Here is a 22,508-nt window from a genome sequence, read left to right on the forward strand (position 1 = left end):
TTGTCTATGCTGCTTTTGTGCTCCAACAGCAGAGTTGAGTGGTTGTGAAAGAGACCTTATGGCCCACAAAGCCGAAAATATTTTCTGGGTCTTTATAGAAAAAGTTTGCTGACCCCTGCTCTCACGCTTAAAGTTGGCTCCGTCCCTACCTGTTCATCCATCAGCCTGTATGTGTGTGTGTGTGGGGGTGGGGAGGGTGTTGTATAAAGTATCAGACCACTAAAGCATGACAGACTTTGCCATCCATTAGTGCACGAGTCACAGGTTTAATAAAGATGGTATAAGCAGTTAAAGCATATCTATTCTCAATTACCAAACCCACCAAAACCCACTGCCATTGAGTCAACTTTGATTCATAGTGACCTTATAGGACAGAGAACTGCCCCTAGGGTTTCTAAGGCTGTAAATCTTTACAGAAGCAGACTGTCACATCTTTCTCCTGCAGAGCCGCTGGTGGGTTTGAACTGCCGACCTTCTGGTTAGCAGCTGAGCACTTCAACCACTGCACTACCAGGGCTCCTTCTCAATTACCAGAAGCCAGAAAAGAAATATACAGGAACTTTATTTTTAAAACTTTTAAATTAGCAACAATTAGAGTGGAATCTTCTTTAACTTGATCTTTTCTTCTACATTTAACAAGTATCTCATTTTTGTTAAAATTTCCTTGGCTTTTTCAAAGTCATCTGAAATAAATAGAGACATTGATGTGTCAGGCTTCATTTCAATCAAGAATTGAACCAACTCTAATGACCAAGGCAGCTAGATCAAAGCTGAGCCTTAGGCTCTGGAAGGCCAATCGATCACTCAGTAAATCTGAGCAATGGAGAGGGATGCCATCTGGGTTGTTGAGGGGACAAAGGGATTAACCAAAGGGGCAAGAACAGACTTGTTTACAGGATTCAGACTTCAATAAGAGAAGTCTGACTCTCTTCAGGACAGTCCCCAAGTAACAAATGGGTTATGTTTTAAAAGTTTCCCATCTCATACATGGCAGTCATAACCCTGAAGAGGATATGGAAGCACAGGGTGCTTCCTCTGTGCCAGGTGCTTAGGTAGAGGCTGCACATGCGGGGCTTACAGTCTCTGGGAAAGATGCCTTTCTTTACACTCATGGTTTTCAATGGTGTGTGTGTGTGTGTGTGTGTGTGTGTGTGTGTGTGTGCGTGCGTGTGCGTGTGCGTGTACATGTTATTTGTCCTCCAGGGGACATCTGGCAATGTCTGGAGACATTTTTGGTTGTCACAAGGGGGTGGGGTGGGGTGTGATACTGGTATCACAGAGGCCAGAGGTGCTGCTAAACATACTACACTGCACAGAACAGCCCCCTACAACAAGGAATTACCTGATCCAAAAGGGCCAGCAGTGCTGAGGCTGAGAAACTCTGCCTTAGCTAAATACAACACAATGTGATAAGTGCTACAATGAAGATATGTTACAGCTACCTACATCAACCTGATGACTCCAAAGATATATTAAGCAAAAAAGCAAGTCACAGAGAATACATAAGGTATGATCCCATTCATATAAAGTTAAAAAATTACGCAAAATGAAATAATAAACTGTTACATTCACATATTAAAACTGTCAAGGAAAGCAAGGGAATGATTTAACACAAAAGTCAGGGGAATGGTTCCCATGGAAGGGGATACAATGGCAAAGGGTCCATGGGGGGCTTGGAAGGCAGTGGTCATGTTCTATTTCTTCAGCCTGGTGGTGGGGACATGGATGTTTGTTCTATTATTCTTTCAGTTGTACTTGTACATCATCTATTCTTTTTTTGTATTGTATTTCATAATTAAACAAATCTCACTGCTGTTGAGTCGATTCTGACTCATAGAAGCCCTGTAGGACACAGAACTGCCCCATAGGGTTTAAGAGGCTGTAATCTTTATGGGAGCAGACTGCCACATCTTCTGCCACAGAGCAGCTGGTGGGTTTGAACCACTGACCTTTCAGTTAGCAGCCTAGTTCTTAACCACAGTGCCACCAGGGCTCCTTGTAACTAAACAAATAAAAGTATACACATACAAAGGTGTAACAGGTTTTTTTGGGGAGGCGCTGCTGGAGCATATCCTGATCATGTTAGCCAGTAGATTGAGAACATAGCATTTCAGGCAGATAGGGCAGACCAGGTTCCTATCTTTTCTGCTGTTAATCTGTATTTACCCTCTTCTTTTTAGAAAATCTACCTCTGCCCACTTCTCAGAATCCATACCTATAGTCCCTGCAAAGCGGGCAGCACACTATGTAAACCTACCCCTTTGGCCGGAGCTGACTGGACTAGAATGGACATCTGGCTCAAGCTGGGCCAATCAAATTCTCTCTCCCAGGAATTTAGAATTAGGTCTAGTAGGCTCTAGTCAGATGGTGAAAGGCCTTATTCTTAAAAAGGTAAGAGACTTTAGAGGACTCAGGAGGCGTACTACGGGGGAGGCCATTTTGGAGCAAGTGGATGGTACTGGTTAATAGAGAGGAGGATAGAGTGGACTTCCAGAGAGCTGAACCGAGGACCACAGCTGTCTTGGTTCCAGACTGCTTTCTGGCTCCCAGAAAAAGTCCTGCCCCAGAAAAGTGTTTATCTCATTGTACTATAATTATTGCAGGTATTTTCCCTTTGGATTCTGGGAGATAGCCCTGTGTCCTATAACAAGCTTTCTTTATCTGTACCAACTTACATGGCTTTTTGCTTCCTGCATTTAAATGATTCCTAAGCCAAAGTGCCATTATTCCCTTTTTTAAAGGTATGGCACAGATCGGGGATGGAGAGGAAGGTTGTTCTTGCTTAAAAATAGCTAGATCCAGTCTCTTCAGCCTGAGAGGCAGGGACAATGGGGACCAGGATGAAAATTTCATACTTGTTTTCAGGCACCCACCACCTGTCTACCAGTTTGCTGTACTGTGGTGGCTTGTGTGTTGCTTATGATGCTGGAAGCTATGCCACCGGTATTTCAAATACCAGCAGTCACCCCGCAGGTTTCAGTGGAGCTTCCAGACTAAGACAGACTAGGAAGAAAGGCCTGGTTATCTACTTCCAAAAATTAGCCAAAGAAAACCCTATGGATCACAATATAATATTGTCCAATATAATCCTGGGTCACTATAATCGGAACTGTCTTGATGGTACTTAACAACAACAGTGCTGGAAGATGACTGCCCTAGGTTGAAAGGCACTCTAAATACACAGTGGCTGCAACAATGGACTATTCTTGAGTGTACCAACAATTGTGAAGGTGGCGCAGGACTGGGCAATGTTCCATGGGGTTGCCAAGAGTAAGCGCCAACTCAATGCAACTAAGAACAACAACCATTAAGGCACAGTTCTGCCTTAGGCGTCTGCCCTGCAGGGTTTTGCAGAAGAAAATGGTGTGCTGGCTTTGCTAAATGTTGACTCTTCAGTCTTGCCCTCAGGGCCCTTGCACCTGTTGGCTTCAGTCCACAGACCTCATCTTATCTTCTACTTGCCAAAGGGTAATGGAGTACTGTACTTTAGCCTTCATACTGTTTAACTGGCATTTCTCTGTTTTTGGTACATAGCTTGTTTTTCTAGCAAGACAATCCTTGAAGGCAGAAATGTAGATTCATATATATTTTATATTTCCCCATGTATCTCTTGGAGCCCTGGTGGCACAGTGGTTAAGAGCTCAGCTGCTAACCAAAAGATTGGCAGTTAGAATCCACCAGCCATTCCTTGGAAACTCTATGGGGCAGTTCTACTCTGTCCTATAGGGTCGCTATGAGTCAGAATGGACTCGACAGCAATGAGTTTCGGTTTTTTTTGGTTTACGTATCTACAGGGTTGCTGTGAGTCGGAACTGATTCGATGGCAATGGGTTATGTGTCTATCATAAGGTGGGTATATAATGCTACTTGTTGAATGAATGGTTATACCTCACTGCTTACAATTTCTTTCCATACCTAAGAAAGTCAAGAAGCAAAGAAAATACCTTGTTCAAAAGCTCTTCTCGCACTGTCAATACATTCTTTCTGTTTGACTGAAAGAGAAAACCATTAATTTTTCTATGTAAATAGACTTTTGACGAAAACAACACTTTTTAATCATGCTGGGTTGAACAGGGCAAAGCGGGAAGCTTGGATCCACAGGTAAGTCTTCATAATCCTTGTCTCTACATGTCCCATGAGAGCAGCTCCTTTTTAGTGCAGCACTGCCTGACCCTAGTTACACCATTTTTTTCTACCTTATGAAAGGTCTCAGGGGCAATCACTAAGGCTCATAAAATGGCTATAGAATCACTGGAAAAAAAAAAAAAAGACAAATGCCGTGATTCTCTCCATCAAGCAGTCTAACTCCTTCAGATTTCAGTGAGAAGAAAATGAACATACCTGGATTGTCGATCACCAGAGCAATACAGAGTGTTTTAGGCAACCATTTACAAATTATACAGTCTCCCAGAAAGATGAGACATGTACATTACATCATATGTGCCTTAAAAGACATGTTCAATGAAGTAAAGTAGCTACTTCATATTTGTTTCCTCATTAAGAAATGAAGACTTTCACAATAAGACATGAAGAGTATCAATCATTTCTACACTGCCTGCTTTCGAAGCACTTTCAAGTACATTATATCCCAAGGAAGGAGCCCTAGTGGCATAGTGTTTATTAAGCGCTTGGATGCTAACTGAAAGGTCGGCAGTTCGAACGCACCAGCTGCTCCGCAGTGGAAAGATGTGGCAGTCTGCTTCCATAAAGAGTACAGTCTTGGAAACCCTATGGGGCAGTTCTACTCTGTCCTGCAGGATCGCTATGAGTTGGAATCAACTTGACAGCCATATTGTTATTATTTTTTATATCCCAATGTTTATATAAAAGGTATTGGAGGATCTTCCGATGCTGTCATGGTTGGTGATTAGAGTTGTTATGAACAAACCCCAAGTTACCTGACTCCTAGTCCAGTGTTTGAAAACTTGCCACTCAGCTGGCAATGTGGTATGGATAAAAGAGCACTGGACTATTAGTTGCTTAGAACCTCCAAAGTTCTTGCTCCAATGCTAGCTTTATACCCTTGGGTCTTAGCAGGTATTTTTTGGGGAGTTTAGAAATCAATCCAAGTGAAGGTCAGTGACCTGCTCAAAGTCAGACATTTAATACAGAGCTAGAACATCCACCACCAGTGACTGAGCACTCACTTCATGCCAGGCACTGTTAAGTGTGTTACATGTTTTATCTCATTTAACTTAAATTCTTGCAACAACCAGGACTAATATCGTCCTCCTTTTATAGATGAGGAGACTGAGGTTCAAAGGGGTGAAGTCACTTACTCAAGGCCACATAGAGAGGTAGTGGCAGCATTGGGACTGAACTCATATCCACCTCACCCCAGAACTTCATGTTCCTCTGCCTAGCAAGCAGCAGCCAGCCAGGCTCTGACTGTAGTCCTGAATTTCTCTTCTCCCTGCACTACCTGGCCTTAATGTCCATATGTCCCCAGCTTACAGTCCCTCCACCACAACTTCTATTTTACTGTTTTTAATTTATTTATCATTTATTCACTCATTTAACAAACATTTACTAAGCCCCTATTATGCTCTAAAGTTTGCTATGTGCTGAGGATGTGAGGGAAGCAAAAAATAGACACAATTCCTGCCTCTGCAGAACTTCCAGTGTAATGGGTGAAGCTAATAATCTCACATTGAACAGTAAAGTTATAACTATGATTATTCCTACAATGGCGGGGTACCCACTGCCAAAAGGAATCAACGGAGAGGTCAAGAATGGCTTCTCTGAGGAAATATCCCCCAGATCTGAAAGAGGAGGAGTTAACTCGATGGGTTGAATGAGAAGATTTCAGGCATAAACAAAAGCATGTGCAAAGACCCTGGGGTAGGAAGATGCCTGGTATAGATGAGAGATTGGAAGTGGCTGGTGTGCCTGGAGTAGCGGGGGCAAAGGGGAAGAAAGTGGAAGAGGCTGCACAGGCCTGGCTCACTATTATTTACTCCCCATTGCTAACTGCCACATTGTCTTATGATCTTGTTTCTCCAGTCTCTACAAAAGGTTTAAGATTAACCGATGTTCCTCCTTGGAGGGTAGAAAACAAGTGATAAGGATCTAAGGATGAAAACCAAACAAAGCACCCATCTTGTGATAAGAAAAACCAGGATGTCACCAGATAATCCCAAAGGATGTCACCAGATAACCCCCAAGAATACCAGTAGAAGATTAACTCATCTGAGACATCACCACCTCAAGGAGAAACTAACACAAACTTCTAAGATCCATAATCCTGTCCCTATAAAAGCCTTCAGCCAATCTCCAGTGGAGAAGACAGGTTTTTGGGGGAATCTATTCCCCTTTGTCTCCTATATATCAATATATAATAAACCTCTTGCTGCTCACCTCACCCGTCTCAGAATTGGCTATTGCGGCAGGCGGCTCCAATCTGTGTTATTGCGGTAACAAAAGCAGAGGCGAGACCATGTAGGGTCTTGTTACCATGCTAAGGAGTTTGGTCTTTAACCTGAGAGCAGTAGGAAACCACTTCAAGTTTTTAAGCAAGGTAAGGGGTGATATGATTAGATTTGGGTTTCAAAAAGATCGCACAAGTGACAGTGTAGGATATAATACATGCAGCTAGAATATACAGACAGACCAGTCAGGAGCTATTACAGGTGTCCAGGTGAAAGAGAATGGTAGCTTGAAACAGGGTAGCAGCAGTGAAAATAGATGGGAAGGTAGATTTGAGACACATTTAAAAAGTCTCCTTTGTAAAACTTGGAGATGGATGGTAAGGGAGAGTAAGGTTGTTAAGGATGCCTCCCCAGTGTTTAGACTTATACAACTGGATGTGCTTAGAGAATGAACACTGGAAGAGATTGTTTTTTTTCGGTTGAGGAGAGGGAGGACACTCATGAATTCCACTTTGGACATGTTAAAGTTGAAACATATAAACTCCATGAAGGCACAGGCCATGTCTTTCTTGTTCACTGCTGTATCCTCAGTGTCAAGCACAGTGCTTGATACATAGTAGGTACCATGTCAACATTTCGGAAAGTATATAAGTACATACATTCTGAGTGAGAACCCTGGAGCCTTCTCTACAGAATAAACTGGAAAATGAAGCGATATAGAGTCCGAAGATCAGGGCCTCAATCTTTGCTTTGCTATATACCTGCTGTGTGACCTCGGGAATTTCCATGAAATTCTGAGACCCATTTCCCTGTCAGAGATAATAACGCTATCTAAATGATATCATGGGTGGGAAGGAACATTCCAATCTGCAAAATACTATTGTTGTCCGGTGCCGAAGAGTCAATTTCTACTCTTAGTGACCCCATATGAGAGAGTAGAACTGCCCCATAGAGTTTTCTAGGCTGTAATCTTTTTTTTTTTTAAATTATACTTTAAGTGAAAGTTTACAATTTAAGTGTTTCTCATACAAAGATTTATACACACATTGTTATGTGGCCCTAGTTGCTCTCCCTATACTATGACAGCACACTCCTCCTTTCCACCCCAGATGTGTCCATTCAACCAGCTCCTGACCCTCTCTGCCTTCTCATCTCGCCTCCAGACAGGAGCTGCCCATTTAGACTCATGTATCTGCTTGAGCTAAGAAGCACACTCTTCATGAGTACCATTTTATGTCCCACAGTCTGCTCTAATCTTTGTCCGAAGAGTTGGTCTCGGGAATGGTATTAGTTCTGGGTTAACAGACAGTCCAGGGGCCATGTCTTCCAGGTCCTTCCAGTCTCAGTCAAACCATTAAGTCTGGTCTTTTTACTAGAATCTGAGTTCTGCACCCCACTATTCTCCTGCTCTGTCAGGGACTGTTGTGTTGGGTCATTGGTGATAGCAGGGTACTATTTGGTTCTTCTGGTCTCAGGCTGATGGAGTCTCTAGTTCATGTGGCCCTTTCTGTCTCTTGTGTCTTTGGTGTTCTTCACTCTCTTTTGCTCCAGGTGGGTTGGGACCAATTGATGCATCTTAGATGGCTACTCGCTAGCTTTTAAGACCCCAGATGCCACGCACCAAAGTGGGATGCACAACCTTTTCTTAATAAACTTTGTTATGCCAATTGATCTAGATGTCCTCTGAAACCATGGTCCCCCGATCCCCAGCCCTGCTACTCTGTCCCTCGAAGTGTTTGGTTGTATTCAGGAAACTTCTTAGCTTTTGGTTTAGTCCAGTTGTGCTGACTTTCCCTGTAGTGTGTGTTGTCCTTCCCTTCACCTAAGATAATTCTTGTCTACCATCTAGTTAGTGAATACCTCTCTCCCTACTCTCGTAACCGTCAAAGAATATTTTCTTCTGTGTTTAAACCTTTTCTTTAGTTCTTGTAACAGTGGTCTTGTATTTGTCCTTTTGCAACTGACTAAATTCACTCAGCATAATGCCTTCCAGATTCATCCGTGTTGTATGTTTCAGATTCATTGCTGTTCTTTACCGTTGCGTAGCATTCCGTTGTGTGGCTATACCATAATTTGTTTATCCATTCGCCCGTTGATGAGCACCTAGGTTGTTTCCATCTCCTTGCTATTGTGAACAGTGCTGCAATGAACACGGGTGTGCATATATCTATTCGTGTGACAGCTCCTATTTCTCTAAGATATATTCCAAGGTGTGATTGCTGGATCACACTGTACTTTTATTTCTGGCTTTTTAAGGAAGTGCCAAATCAGTTTCCAAAGCGGCTGTACCATTTTACATTCCTACCAACAGTGTAAAAGTGTTCAGTCTCTCCACAACCTTTCCAACATTTATTATTTTCTGTTTTTTGGATTATCGCTAGTCTAGGCTGTAATCTTTATGGGAGAAGATTGCCAGGTCTTTCTCCTGTGGAGCTGCTGGGTGGGTTCGAACCACCAACCTTTTGGTTAGCAGCTGATGCTATCACAGTCTTGATTGAAGGCTGCCTTCTATAGTGTCACTATGAGTCAGAATTGACTTGATGGCAAAGGGTTTTGTTTTTTTTTTAACCCCAGAGGGTTAGGAATGTTGCAAGTCTAACCTTCAGACAACATTGGTTTCTTTATGGTCAAGAAAAAAATTCCCTGAATCGTCATGATGACGAATAACTTTCTCTTTATATTCATCTTTCACTTAACCCTAGGCATGTACTCGTAACAAAATGCATTTGGCACTGTTTTATCTTTTACCTGCGACAATGGATTCAATCTCATTCATGGCAGCTTCACTTTGAGCTTCTGTGAGTTTTTCATTGATTTCCATTATTTCCATGAGGAACTGCTTGTCCATTTCATCATCTGTCCCTTCGGAAATCTCTATTCCATGGAGCTTTAACTATTGAGGTATTAAGCAGATAAAATAAGTTTGGTTCAAGAAAATATGGCCAGAGTCCTGCAATTCCTACTCACGCTTCAGAACATAATATTGCTCATGGGGAAAACCAGAGCTGTCCTAATAACGAAAGCATGAAAGTAGGTGCTGAAAGCCTGGAGTGAGGCAGAGCGCTGGGACAGGATCCTTTTCTGTGCTACTTGGACCTGTGTGACCCTGGGGAGTTACTCTTCCACTCAGAGATTGAACTAAATGTTTGTAAAGATTCTATTAAGTTCTAAAATTTTCTGGAGTCTAAGACTTTTTCCAAAACAAACCAAAAATTACCCTTCTTTAAAAGCTATCATCAAATCTTTGAAATTTATAGAAAATGGTGTAAAAAAAAAAAGCAACTGGGGCAAGTAACATTTGCAGAGAATGCTCAGAGACAATGATACTTGTGCAGTATCTCTGAGGCTAAATATTGGGTCTTTGGACCAGCTCAGGTCTCAAGCACTCTTCTCTGAATAGAGGGGAGCAGGTGTCCCACAACACAACAAGCACCAGGCAGTCACGCATAAAAGAGTTGGGAAATCACCTTACAAGGTACAGTCCCCTGCTTAGGGGTGCCAGAAGGGTCTTATAGGCATCATTCACCAGGGTCGAATGCTTCTCTGAGAAGTCCTTTTCAGTCTGTTAGTGGGAGATGAAGGTAGTCTTATTACCATCCAAATTAACCATCTTACATTCACAAAGTGTTTTTAAAAAGCTGATGGGTACTCAGCCATAAAAAGAAATGAAGTCCTGATGCATGTCACAGCATGGATGAACCTTGAAAACATTATGCTGACTGAAGACAGTCAGTTACAAAATGGCAAATACTCTACGATCTCACATATATGAAAAGAGGCAAATATACAGAAAACAAAGCTTATTAGTGGTTACCAGAGGTGGGAGGGAAGGGGAGAAAGGGGAGTTAGTGCTTAGGGGGCACTGAGTTTATGTAAATGGTGGTGGAATAATTTGGAAAAGGATAGTGATAATGGTAAAAAAAACATAAAAGAACGCAATCAATGTTATTGAATTCTACAGGTAAAAACTGTTGAAGTGGCAAATAAATGTTTTATTATGTATATTTTTTACCACACTTGAAAAAAAAAAAAAAAGGCTGATGGGTGGAGACCTCAGGAAGTAGACAAAGTAGAACTGGGTTGGATGAGCTGTCTTAATTTTCAACTGATTGGCTTTAGTCTGCTGGGAAGTCAGATAAAAGCTATGAGTGCATGGCAGCTCCAAGGCCTGGCTGGCTGGGGTCAGACTGCCACAGGGTGGAGCTGGTTGTCCAGCTTGTCCCTGATAATCACATAACCACAAGTCCATTGCCACCCACTCAGTGTGCACATTTGTTTGGGATGATTGGGGGTGGCCAGTATGCTACCTGAGACCTCCGGCTGAAGAAATCTGGATGGACAAGACGCTGTAGTTGTTGGTACCTATGCTGGAGCTTCGTGGTGTCAACTCTGAAGGAACGGTTGCTGGAAGAAAATCAGCAGACGAAACTTATGTAAAAATAATTAAAGATTTGTCTACTATGAGCCCGGTTCCTGCTTTCATGGGGGATGGTTTCAAAGAGTGATTGGTGCTATGAGTGAAAACAGGACCGGCTCAAAGAGAGTGGTGAATGGGGTGGATGAAGAGATGATGTTTGAGGGGAGGCCTGAATTTGTGGAGTAGTATTCAAAGTTCAGAGGAAAGAGTCATCCAGACAAGAGGAAGCACAAGCGCAAAGGCCCTGGGTGGGGAACAAGATTGGCACCCTGAAGAAATTAGTGTCACTGCAACCCATAATAAGTGCTCGGCGACCTGTAGGGGCAGATCCTAGAGTTGAGGGAAGGGGCAATGCTTAACTCCACCCAAATTTTCTCGGTGCCAGGTCTCCCACTTTGCTTTAATCCAACCCCTTTAACTTTCAGTTCGCAGAGTCTGCCTTATCACCTCACCAGTCCATCTCCACCCACATTTCACCACCTCTCCAAGCTCAATTTCAGAGGAAAATGGGAAAAACACCCATTTCTGGGACTCTCCACCTCCAATTCCCACTTTTCCTTTAGATCCTACCCACAATATTAGTTTTTTTGTGCTTTTACTCCCTTAAGGATCCCTCTTACGTAGAGTGGTTAAGAGCTTGGCTGCTAACCCAAAGGTCTGTGGTGCAAGCCCACCAGGCGCTCTATGGGAGAAAGATTTACACAATTGCCTTATGGGTCACTTCTACTCCGCCCTATAAGGTCACTATGAATCGGAATCCACTTCACGGCAAGGGTGTTGTTTTGGTTTTTACTCCCTTAACTTGGACAACACCTCAGTATTCCTTTCTTAAGAGTTTCAACCCAACTCTAACCTTTCTGACTCTGCTCTCCAGGTCTCCCTTGTCCTAGGTCCAGCCCGTCACTTTCTCCCCTCAGGCTTCGCACCTCAAGCTCAACGCTGACCCCAGACCCCGCCCCTTAATTTTCTCTCCCTCAGGACACTTCCCAACCTCCATTCTCCCAGGCTCCGCCCCCAACCATCTTTCAGGGCCCGCCTTCTCCAAGCCTGGTCGGTCCACCACTCTTCGCCGACATTTCCCTGACGTCTCGGTGTCTCGACCCGTTTCCCGGAACTGCCGCCCGTACCAATCCATGAGGCTGAAGTAATCTCGAGTGGGGTCGGGTGGCTGCAACGCGCGGCACTGCGGACAGAAGAGTACGTCCTCCCCCATAGGGCCCCCTGGGCTGCCGCCGCACTTCCAACACCGGGGGGAGTTGCTTCGGGCCTGCGACGCAGCATTGCAGCTTAGTGGTCTCCTCCCGGGGACCCATGATGGCCACAACCCCCACACCCGGAGCAAGGCTCCCGCCCTACCGCCCCACATCCGGCCCACGGCCTATTTCTCCGCGGTCACCTGTGGGGAAAAGAGGACTGAGCCCGCAACCAGACTAGTGCTACTGATTGGCTGTGGGAACTGAGGGGGCGGGATCACCCGGGGGAACCTGGATTCTGTGTCCCGCTTTACTATCTAAACTACAACTCCCAGCAGTCACTGAGGCTACACTTCCACGGCCATATCCGCTGCTCCTCATTGGCCCAGGGCGGCGGAAGGTGTTTTTTATTGGCTGGGGGAGGAGTTTGTATTACATCTTTAGCGCCACTCCGCTGGCTTCGGCTGAGACTGGGGCGAGTGTGATGCTCTAGGTGGGCTCGCAGGGTGAGTCATAGTGGGGAATGTTGCTTGGATGTTTGGGGGTTCGAAGCCCGTCCTCCGGCTCTTATGCGAGCAGAGTCTCTGGAGCTTCCGCTTTGTCGAATTTGAGCTCTCTAGTGGTGGGAGGCGAGGGCGTGGGCGATTCTCTTCCTTCTTTGTACATAAACTTCGAGGTGAAGTTTACATTCCCTCGTGATTTACAAGCTGCTACTGGCCAGACCTACAAGATGGGAAGTTACAAAGATGTGCTCTTCAAAAATCAGAGCGAAGTTGCTTTGTAAGGAGTTCTATGAATGTTAATAATTTTGCCATAATTTAAATTCAATCTTGTAAGTTTTTGTGGTGAACCCACTCTTAGCTCCTACGCGCTGCGGGAACAAGAAACTTACCTGTGTATGTGTGTGGGGGATGCCCTGCGAGTGGCCTTAAGTGTGAGGGATGGGTTGGTAGGGAATGGGCAGCAGGCACCAGACCTCTTTGGGACTCAGTTTCTTTATTGAAAAAAGATTGTGTTGCACATGAGGACTTTTCTGGCTGTAGGATTCTTTGGGACTGGAAGTCTGTTCGCAGTCATGGGTTTTGCTGCGGTCATTGTGGCCTTTCACTCCCCACTCTGCATGACCTTCTGATATGAGTAGCTCCCAGTTATCAGGCATTTCCGGGAGGAGGCTAGCAATACACGCATGACTTCATTTAATCCTTGCTGTTTATCTGCTTTTTTCATATGAGTAAACTGAGACTCAGAGAGATTGGGACCTGCCCAGTATCATGCAAAGATTTGACTTAGGCCTCTGACTCCAAGCCTCTATACCTCTAACCACTCCACCATAACTTCTCCCTGTTGCTGAGGCCACGGTGGTCCCAGCTCTTTATTCCTGTCTGTGTGGGTGGACCCTTGTCCTAAGCAATGATGGCTGCCACCTCTTGACACCCTCTTTCTTTCTTCAGTTATCAGGGCGGGGACTAGATGCAGGCGAAGAAGTCTTGCACAGAAAACTACAGAAGGACCCAACCTGGCTGAGGCAGTTTTAGACCAGCTCTGGCATCACCTTCCTGGTGTGTTTTAAGGAAAGCTCATCAGAACCTTTGTATCTTGAAAGCTACGTAAATGTAGTAATATTGTTTATGACATTCTCTTGAAGGATTAACCTGAACATGGGGAAAGGAATACATCCATTAAAAAAAATCGAATTAGATCAGCATTGCAAGTTACTTAGATTTTACAGGAGGTTCTTTTATCTGAGTATAACTGCCCATCAAGTTAATTCTAAAGCAAGGGAGGGAGCCTCTATTATGGTACCTGTGACTCAAAGAATGGTTCAGAATTCTGTCCAGAATGGAAGACCTTTTGGGAAGCTGAAAAGATGAGCCCATAATTACTTAGCATCAGAAGAGCTGAGTGGAGTTGTTTAGAGCAGTCTTATCTGTGCTGTCTCTTTAAGTGGCCTGACCCTAGTTAGGTGCCAAGAAATCTGGAATAGGCCTGCGACAGGGTGAGGGAGAGACATCTGATGTGTTTTATGTAAATGGAAACCCATGCCATTGTACAGTTTCTCTTTGCTCAACTTCTCCCCTGAACTACCTGGCAGTTTTCACTTCTACTTTCCTTCTCAAGATATATGTGAAATTTAAGTGTAGTGTTGATTGTATTAATGAATATGTTTTAGGTTTCATTCCTAATTTTTAAAAATTGGATGAATGTAAGCTTTTATGAGTCTTTCACCCCATTCCCCCAACTCAATTACATTGCTTTTATTTATAGCCTTCAAATCCTTTTTTGTTTTTTCCCTGTGGTTTGTGGCTCTCAGAAAAAAAAAAAATCCATTTAAAGTGATCTTCACCCCCCAAAAAACTATTCATCTAGATTGTTAGCATTTTAATTTTTAAAAATAATTTATTTTATTTTTGTTATTGTTGTTGAGAATATACACAGTAGAAGATACATCAATTCAACAGCGTCTTCATATACAAATCAGTGACGTTGATTACTTTCTTTGACTTGTGCAACCATTCTCACTCTCCTTTTCTGAGTTGTTCCTCCCCCATTAACAAACTTACTGTCCCCTGAGTTTTCCTACCTAACCTCTCGAGTTGCTATTGTCTATTTGATCCCATATAACCAAAAAACCAAACCCATTGCCCCTGAGTCAATTCAGACTCATAGCGACCCTATAGGACAGAGTAGCACTGCCTCATAGGGTTTCCATGGGGCACCTGGTGGATTCAAACTGCCGATCTTTTGGTTAGCAGCTATAGCTCTTAGCTACTAAGCCACCAGGGTTTCCAGATCCCATATAGACAGATCTTAAAAGCACAGTGCTCAAGGCAGACACAGAATTTTAATTTTTGCAGAGCACGTGTGCCTCCTTAAACCACTGTAATTCGCCCGCCCTTCAGTCTTGAAGTTTAAATCTTGTTCCTTGAAACTTATCTTATTGGTGAACACTTACTTTTTGAGGTCGTGATGTCTCGAGAGGTGGATATGGAATGTCAGCAGTCGCAAGGCAGCGTCTCCTCACAGTCCCAGGGCACCACCTCTTCTCAGCCCACCACCTCCTCCTGGCAGTCCCACAGCGGCTTCTTGCAGTCCCATGGACTCTCCTCCCAGCCCCACGGCTCCTCGCAGTCCCAGAGCATGTCCAGCTCCTCCTCTGGCACAGTACCCACGTCCAGCCAGTCCTCTCACTCCAGCTCTGGGACGCTGAGCTCTATAGACACAGTGTCCACTCAGGAACTCTACTCTATTCCCGAGGACCAAGAACTGGAGGAGCCCACCCCTGCCCCTTGGGCTCGATTATGGGCCCTTCAGGATGGATTCTCCAATCTTGGTAAGCCCTTTTGTTATATGTTGCAATGTTTCATTCAGAAAAACAATTATAGTAAGTTGTAGCAGAAAGCTCGAGACCCTCCTGGAGTGATTCTGGAGTTTGACGGTGATGGAAGATGAAACCAAGGAAGCAATGTAGGGTAGTACACTGCTCTTAACCCCTTTTGGATTCCCTTCATTTATTCTTTAAGCAAATATTTATTGGGCATATGTGCTGTGCTATCAGGCTGAGGTTCTGAACACAGCTGTGGAAAACTGCAGCTTCACGCAAACTTGCAAACATTTCTCATTGAATCTCAGAAGCTTTGCCAGTTAATAACCTCTTGGTGGTTTTTGGTGATTTCAGAGCATCAATTTTGTAGTTTTAGACTAGAGGGAAGACTATTTGTTGGTTACCTATTACTGATTTTTGCTTCAAAACAGCCAACCTTGCAATTTAAATATGTTCATCCTCTCTGACAGCTCGTGGTTCCAATAGTCAGGCTTTGCTAGGTGTACATTTCAAATAGCTTTTTTCTTTCCTCTCAGATTAAAATGACCTCTGTTTAAAAAATATTTGAATTTGAAGTTAATGGAATAGAAAATAATAAAGAAATGAATGACTAACGTATCATTTTGTACCTTGCCATTAGCCCTTCCATTTAATTTAATGTCCAACTTTGATGAATTGAAACAATAGTAACAAATACACAGTCCATATGTTAGCTAGGTCCTTATACCACTTTATACTTAGAACTAAACATCTGAAGTTTTTTTTTAACCATTTAAGCCATATTTTTAAGATAGGCTTAGGGCTTATGTATGGTGAGTATGAAACAGGAAAATGATGGGAAGAGGTGAAGTGGGATGCCACATCTTTAAAAGTGAGAACATGTAAAGAGCCTGATAGAATGACCACCATAAAGTAGATGCTCAATAAATAGAAGTATTATTGTTATGCTATTGATTTATACCTATGTTTTCTTTTAAGAGTTCTATAGTTTTAGTTTTACAGCTGGATCTTTGATCTATGTAGAGTTGATTTTTGTATATAGTGTGAAGTGGGGGATCCAACTCCATTACTTGCATGTGGATATCCACTTGTCTTAGCACCATTTATTGAAAGACTATTCTTTTCTCATTGAATTGTCTTGGCACATAGTTGAAAATCAATTGACTATAAATGTTTGACTCCTTATTAGATTCCATTGATCTATATGTCTATCCTTATGTGAGCACTACTCAGTCCTGATTATTGTATCTTTGTAATAAATTTTGAAATCAAGAAGTGTGAGTCCCAATCCTAGTTTGTTCTTCCTGTTCAGATTGTTTTGACTATTCTGGATTACTTCTATTTCCATACAAATTTTAGGATCAGCTTGTCAATTTCTGCAAATAAACCAGCTGGGATTTTGACAGCAACTACCTTGGATCATTAGGTCAGTTTGAGGAGTATTGTCATCTTAACATTATTAAATCTTCCAATCCATGAACATGGGATGCCTTTCCATTTATTTATGTCTTCTTTAATTTTTTTCATTGATGTTTTATAGTTTTCAGTGTATAAGTTTTATACTTCTTTTGTTAGAAATTTTTGTTAAATTTATTCCTAAGTACTTTATTCTTTGTTGCTATTGTAAATGAAATTGTTGATTTCATTTTTTGATTACTTATTGTTAGCATATAGAAATATAATAGATTTTTGTATATTGATTTTATATCCTGCAATCTTACTGAACTCAATTATTAGCTCTAACAGTTTTATTGTAGATTCATTAAGATTTTCTGTATACAAGATTATGTCATCTTTCTTTCCAGTCTGGATGCTTTCTATTTCTTTTTCTTGCCAAATTGCCCTGGATAAAACTTCTAGAACAATGTTGTATAGAAATAGGGAGAGTGGACATTTTTGTCTTATTCCTGATCTTACAGGGAATGCTTTCAGTCTTTCACCATTAAGTATGATGTTAGCTATGGTTTTTTTGGTAGATGTCGTTTATCAGGTTGGGGAAGATCCATCCTATTCCTAGTTATGTGAGTATTATTTTATCATGAAGAGGTGTTGGATTTTGTCAAATGCTGTTTTGTGTGTGTCTATTGAGAGAATCATGTGGTTTTTATCCTTTATATAGGGTTGTTACGAACCAGCTCGAAGGCACGTAACAACAACGTTCTGCTGTTACTGTGTATTGCATCAGTTGATATTCAGATGTTCAAGTAACCTTGCTTTCCTGAGATAAATCCCATTTGGTCATGTATAATCGTTTTTATGTTGCTGGATTTGGTTTACTAGTACTTTGTTGATTTTTGCATATATATTCATAAGAAATATTGGTCTGTAGTTTTCTTACGATGTCTCTGCCTGGGTTTGGTATCAGGGTAATACTGCTTCATAGAATGTGTTGGGAGAGATTTCCGCCTCCTGTATTTTTTGAAAGAGTTTGTGAAGAATTGCTATTATTTTGTCTTTAAATGTTTGGCAGAATTTACGGTGAAGCCATGTGGACCTGGGATTGTCTTTGTGGAAAGTTTTTTTGAAAGTGTTCCATGTGCATTTGAGAAGAATGGGTATTTTGCAGTTGTTGGGTAGGGTATTGGAACCCTTTTATTAAACCTCACAGTAGTCTTATGAGTGAGAATTATTATTCTTAGCTCTGTTTTACTGAAGAGCAAACTGAGGCTTAGAGAGAAATTAAGTAACTTGTCTACAATCTTGCAGTCAGAAGTTGGTAGAACCTAGGACTTTTAGACTTTAAACTTATGTTCTTAACCTGTAATTGGGGAAAGAAGTGAATGTGCAGTGAGAATGTTTTGAGATATACTTTGGCCATGAAGGCTAAAGAAATTAGCAGCCAAAGGAACTGTGGAGCCCAAGGGAGGCTTGTTTCTGCTTGAAATGAGAGTGAGAAAAACTGATAGAGAAAGAGAGGAGGAAAAAAAAAATCAAATGCGAAGAAAATAAGTGGGAGTATGTTGAGGGGGCAAAGATGAAGGTCCTGCAATCAGAAAGACTTGGGTTCAAGTCTTAGCTCTGTCCTCTGCTAGCTGTGAGACCTCAGGCAAGTGATGTTACTTCTCTGAGCCTCATAGTCCTCATCTGTAAAATGGGTAAAGAATGTTAAAGAAAAGAGGAAGAAGATAGGCCACAGGTCCAAAGAGAATGGGTTCAAAGGGAGACATGAGTTAGCTTTTCTCAAACCCATTGCTGTCAAGTCGATTTTGACTCATAGTGACCCTACAGGGCAGAGTAGAACTGCCCCATAGGGTTTCTTAGGCTATAGTTTTTGTGGAAGCAGACTGCCACATCTTTCTCCTATGGAGCAGCTGGTTGGTTCAAACCACTAAACTTTTGGTTAGTAGCTGAGTGCTTAACTCCTGCACCACCCGAGCTCCTAACTTTTCCCAGATATCCTCCATTTTTTTCAATAACATAGGGTCCTCTGAGAGGGAGGACAGTAAGTTTGAACTTTGAAGAGGTTTGGAATCCCTGGCAAAGGAAAAGAACTCTTTAAACTCTCAATTCACTCATAAAACCTGTATACTTGTTCTTCCCACATACCCTCTCACCTGCTTTCCTTTCCCTCTTAGAACTCTGGAGAGGAGGAGATGTGTGGGTCCTGTCCTTTGGGTTCCCAGCCAGATTGCCTCACTGAGAGCTTCTGGTCGCCCTGCCCCCTGCCTCACTCTCCCTTCCCTCCCCTGTGCAGCTGCCCGGCGACTCTCCAAGGAAGCAGGGGCCAGAGCAGGCCCTTCCATCCACGGTCACCCCTTGCACGCTGTCCGCCATCCCTGAACTGTTAATGTCCTGAACTCTCCACGCCCTTTTTCTTCCTAACTGCCCCAGAAGCTTTTGCTTTCTAGTAGAAATATCATGATTCATTTATTCCTTCCCCTACTATTAATGGATGTTTAGGTTGTTCCCAGTTTTTGCAAGCAAAACTGCAGTGAACATCCTTTTAGATATCTAATGTCTCTCTAGTATAGAGCCTGAGCTTGGCTGCTAACCAAAAGGGTGGCAGTTTGAACCCATCCAGCAGCTGTGTGGAAGAAAGACCTGGCAGTCTGCTTCCGTAAAGATTAAAAAATCCAAAAGAACCAAACCTGTTGCTGTCGAGTCGATTCTAACTCATAGTAACCCTATAAGACAGAGTAGAACTGCCCTATGCGGTTTCCAAGGACTGGCTGATAGATTTGAACTGCTGACCTTTTGGTTAGCAGCCAAGCTCTTAACTACCGGGCCACCGGGGCTCCCTATAAAGATTACAGCCAAGAAAACCCTATAGGGCAGTCTACTCCATCACATGGGGTTGCGATGAGTCGGAATTGACTCATTGGCACTCACCAACAACACAGCTTTAGTTTTTAATGGATGCTGCCAAATTGCCCTCCAGAGTGGCTGTTCTCAATCTATCCATGTTGTCTTGCCTCCTCTGAAGTCTGTCTGATAGCCCAGGCTGAGTGGCTATAGTCCTGTGTCTGTATTTCCCTTGGATATTCATCCTGCTATACCATTATTGTTTGTATGTATGTTTCCCAGCTCAACTGGGCACTCTTTTTCAATAGTTGAGTGGACTGTCTGCTTCTGTTTTTCCTATCTGGTCCGCCTAAGCAGAGGCCTTGAGCCCAGAACCTTCTCTGATAAGGATACTGAGAATTGAGTCTCTGTCTGTCTCCCAGTCCCTTCTCGTCAAAGAAGCTTGCCTGTTCTGGGCACACATTAACTTTCTCTGTCTCTTCCTCCTGTACGGACACCATACGGCACCTGACCAACCCTGCTTCTATATCTTCTTGGTGGGGAGGGATTGGGGTCTCCCTCATCTGTGGCACAAGAGTTGTGTTGCCTGCAGCATTTGCCCTGTACCAGCCATAACAGGGGACTTGCTGGCCATGGGAGATCAGTGTCCTCAAGTAAAACTGGTCTTGCTCTGTCTTTTCTCTATGTGAGTTAAGTGTTATACCATGCACTGTTAGATCATGTCATTTGTGTCTTTTAAAAAAAAAAAAAATCGTGTTTTTGGTGAAGGTTTACACAGCAGTTTAGGTTCCTGTTCAACAATTTCTACATGAATTGTTCAGTGACATTCATTATATTCTTCACAATGTGTGAATATTCTCAATATTTCCATTCTGGTTCTGTTTTCATTAATCTAGTTTCCCTGCCCCCTTACATTCTCATCTTTGTTTTAAAGTAATCGTAGACAGTTTGGTCCCACGTAGGTGATTTTTTAAAGGAGCACGGTACTCACAGATGATGTTCTTTATTTTGTGAGCCAATCTTTTATTTAGCTAAAAGGTGACCTCAGGGGCTAGTTTTGGTTCAAGGTTTAAAGGAGGACTTCAAACCATTTCAAACTGGTTCAGTTATGACTAATGAAGCTAAACCAAAACAGAACTGAATTTTTAAAATTTGGGTCATCTGGAATGGGAAATATTATGCATTGAAGCCCTAGAATGGGAGACTCATAAGAGGCGTAGTGAGCCCTTTCAGGAGCCTGATTCATGAGACTGGATTATTGCCAAGACCGAGGAGAGTGACACACATTCACAATGGCGCTGTTGGCCGCCATCTTTGAGCCAGGCACTGCTGTTTCCGACTCTACGCAGAATCCTGTGGGCAAGAGATTTGGTTGCTATAGAGTTTGTACACTGCCCTTGTTTTCTAAGACGGAGATTAAGTTTCTAGCAGGCCTTCGACCCATAATTTTTCCCATTCCTGTTATGGTTCTGGGTCAACCAAATTTAAAAAAAATCAGATCTATTCCATTGTTGCCTCCTCAGCCGTGACTGAACCAGGAAGAACCATTTTGAAGCCCTGGTTTAAAGAGTATCTCAGGGCTATCGTCTTGGCGAGTCCTGTGGTCTCAACTGGTCCAGTAAGTCTATTTCGTTTGTTTCTTTTTTTTTTTTTAAGGAATTTGAGGTTCTGGTCCACATTTTTCTTCCATTTTATCAGAGTACATCTATTGTGGCCCTAATCAGAATGGTTGGTAGTAGTAGCTGGGCACCATCTAGTTCTTCTGATCTCAGGGTAGATGATGAGGCATGGTTTATGTAGACTATTAGTCTTGTAGACTAGAGGCTTCTTTGAGTCTTTGGTTTCCTTCTTTCTCCTTTGCTCTGGATGCATAGAGACCAATAGTTGTATCTTAGATGGCTGCTTGCAAGCTTTAACACCCCAGACACTACTCACCAAACTAGGATGTAGAACATAGACTTTATGAACTATATTATACCAGTTGACCGAGATGTCCCACGGGAATGGTGGCCCTAAGTCTTCAAACCCAGGAAGCCAATGCTGTATGGTGTTTGGTTATGTCTAAGAAGTATTCATAACTGTGCCTCGTATGTGCTTTATCATGTATATGAATATATGTGCATACAGTCACATACGTGCACATGCATATACGTATGGATGCACCTATATATACACACATACATGCTCACATGTACATACCTAGACGCATGTCTACATACATACATGCATATATACCTGCACATATTTTTTTTTGTTGTCATTGCTGTTGGTTTGTGACTTTTGTGGGCTACCTTGAACTCTGGTACAATATAAATAATTAATTTTTCGAATACATTATATTTGTATAAGTTACAAAATTCAGAAGAGGTGCTAAGTCTTCATCCAACTTCTGTCCTTCCCCTGACTACTTCCCAATACCGCTGATTTCTTATGTATCCTTACAGAGATGTTTGATGTATATATAAGCAACTAGGTGTCTGTATATGTTCTTTTTTCCCTTTATTTTATACTATTGCTAACATACATCTTGTTCTGCAACTTGCTTTTTACACTTAACAATGTATCTTAGACATCCTTCTATCAGAATGTAAAGATATTTATTTCTTTTTATATGTATGTATATACATTTATTGAACCAGCCCTTTATTAATGGACATTTAAATTGTTTCCAATCTTTTGCTGTAAGAGTAATTCTATAATGAAATGACCTTGTACATATGTCCTTTAGGTCTTTTCATAATGTGTACGATTCTATGTGTTTGAAGGGGAAACGGCCAAACATGGCTGCCCTCATGCTTTCCAGTAGTTCACTGCCATTTGCTAAGTCATTCTTACGTAATTCTTGCTGAGGCAGCCTTATATAAGTTAGAGGCATCCCTGGCATGTAGACACTATTGTTCACCACCACTATAAAATCTCTGTCTCCCACTGTGGGTCATGGAGATCGACTTGGTCCTGGTGCTGCC

General features: G+C 42.5%; 2 protein-coding genes across 7 annotated transcripts in view; one reads left to right on the forward strand and one right to left on the reverse strand.

Annotated features, from left to right (window-relative positions):
- Positions 1-556: 556 nt before the first annotated feature.
- On the reverse strand, positions 557-12,181 carry HSCB (HscB mitochondrial iron-sulfur cluster cochaperone). Of its 6 annotated transcripts, XM_004387617.1 has the most exons (6): positions 11,913-12,181; positions 10,676-10,772; positions 9,841-9,930; positions 9,117-9,261; positions 3,945-3,992; positions 557-683 (listed from the first exon to the last, which is right to left on the reverse strand). In XM_004387617.1, exons 1-6 carry the CDS (start codon positions 12,149-12,151, stop codon positions 592-594), a joined length of 711 nt encoding a protein of 236 aa, XP_004387674.1. In that variant the 5' UTR covers positions 12,152-12,181; the 3' UTR covers positions 557-591. The 6 variants fall into 6 exon arrangements, with proteins under 6 accessions (XP_004387674.1, XP_023597549.1, XP_023597550.1 ...); XM_023741781.1 differs by lacking the exon at positions 9,117-9,261 and having other exon boundaries at positions 568-683; positions 11,913-12,151; XM_023741782.1 differs by lacking the exon at positions 9,841-9,930 and having other exon boundaries at positions 568-683; positions 11,913-12,100.
- Positions 12,182-13,466: 1,285 nt separating this feature from the next.
- Positions 13,467-22,508, forward strand: part of CHEK2 (checkpoint kinase 2) — a 49,513-nt gene continuing 40,471 nt past the window's right edge. The window contains exons 1-2 of the mRNA XM_023741780.1: positions 13,467-13,537; positions 14,940-15,309. Coding sequence (XP_023597548.1) covers positions 14,946-15,309 — 364 coding nt within the window. The 5' untranslated portion in view covers positions 13,467-13,537; positions 14,940-14,945. The remainder of the gene's footprint in view (positions 13,538-14,939; positions 15,310-22,508) is intronic.

This window comes from Trichechus manatus, unplaced genomic scaffold (genome assembly GCF_000243295.1).
Source record: "Trichechus manatus latirostris isolate Lorelei unplaced genomic scaffold, TriManLat1.0 scaffold00190, whole genome shotgun sequence".
In the NCBI taxonomy this organism is placed as follows: domain Eukaryota; kingdom Metazoa; phylum Chordata; class Mammalia; order Sirenia; family Trichechidae; genus Trichechus; species Trichechus manatus.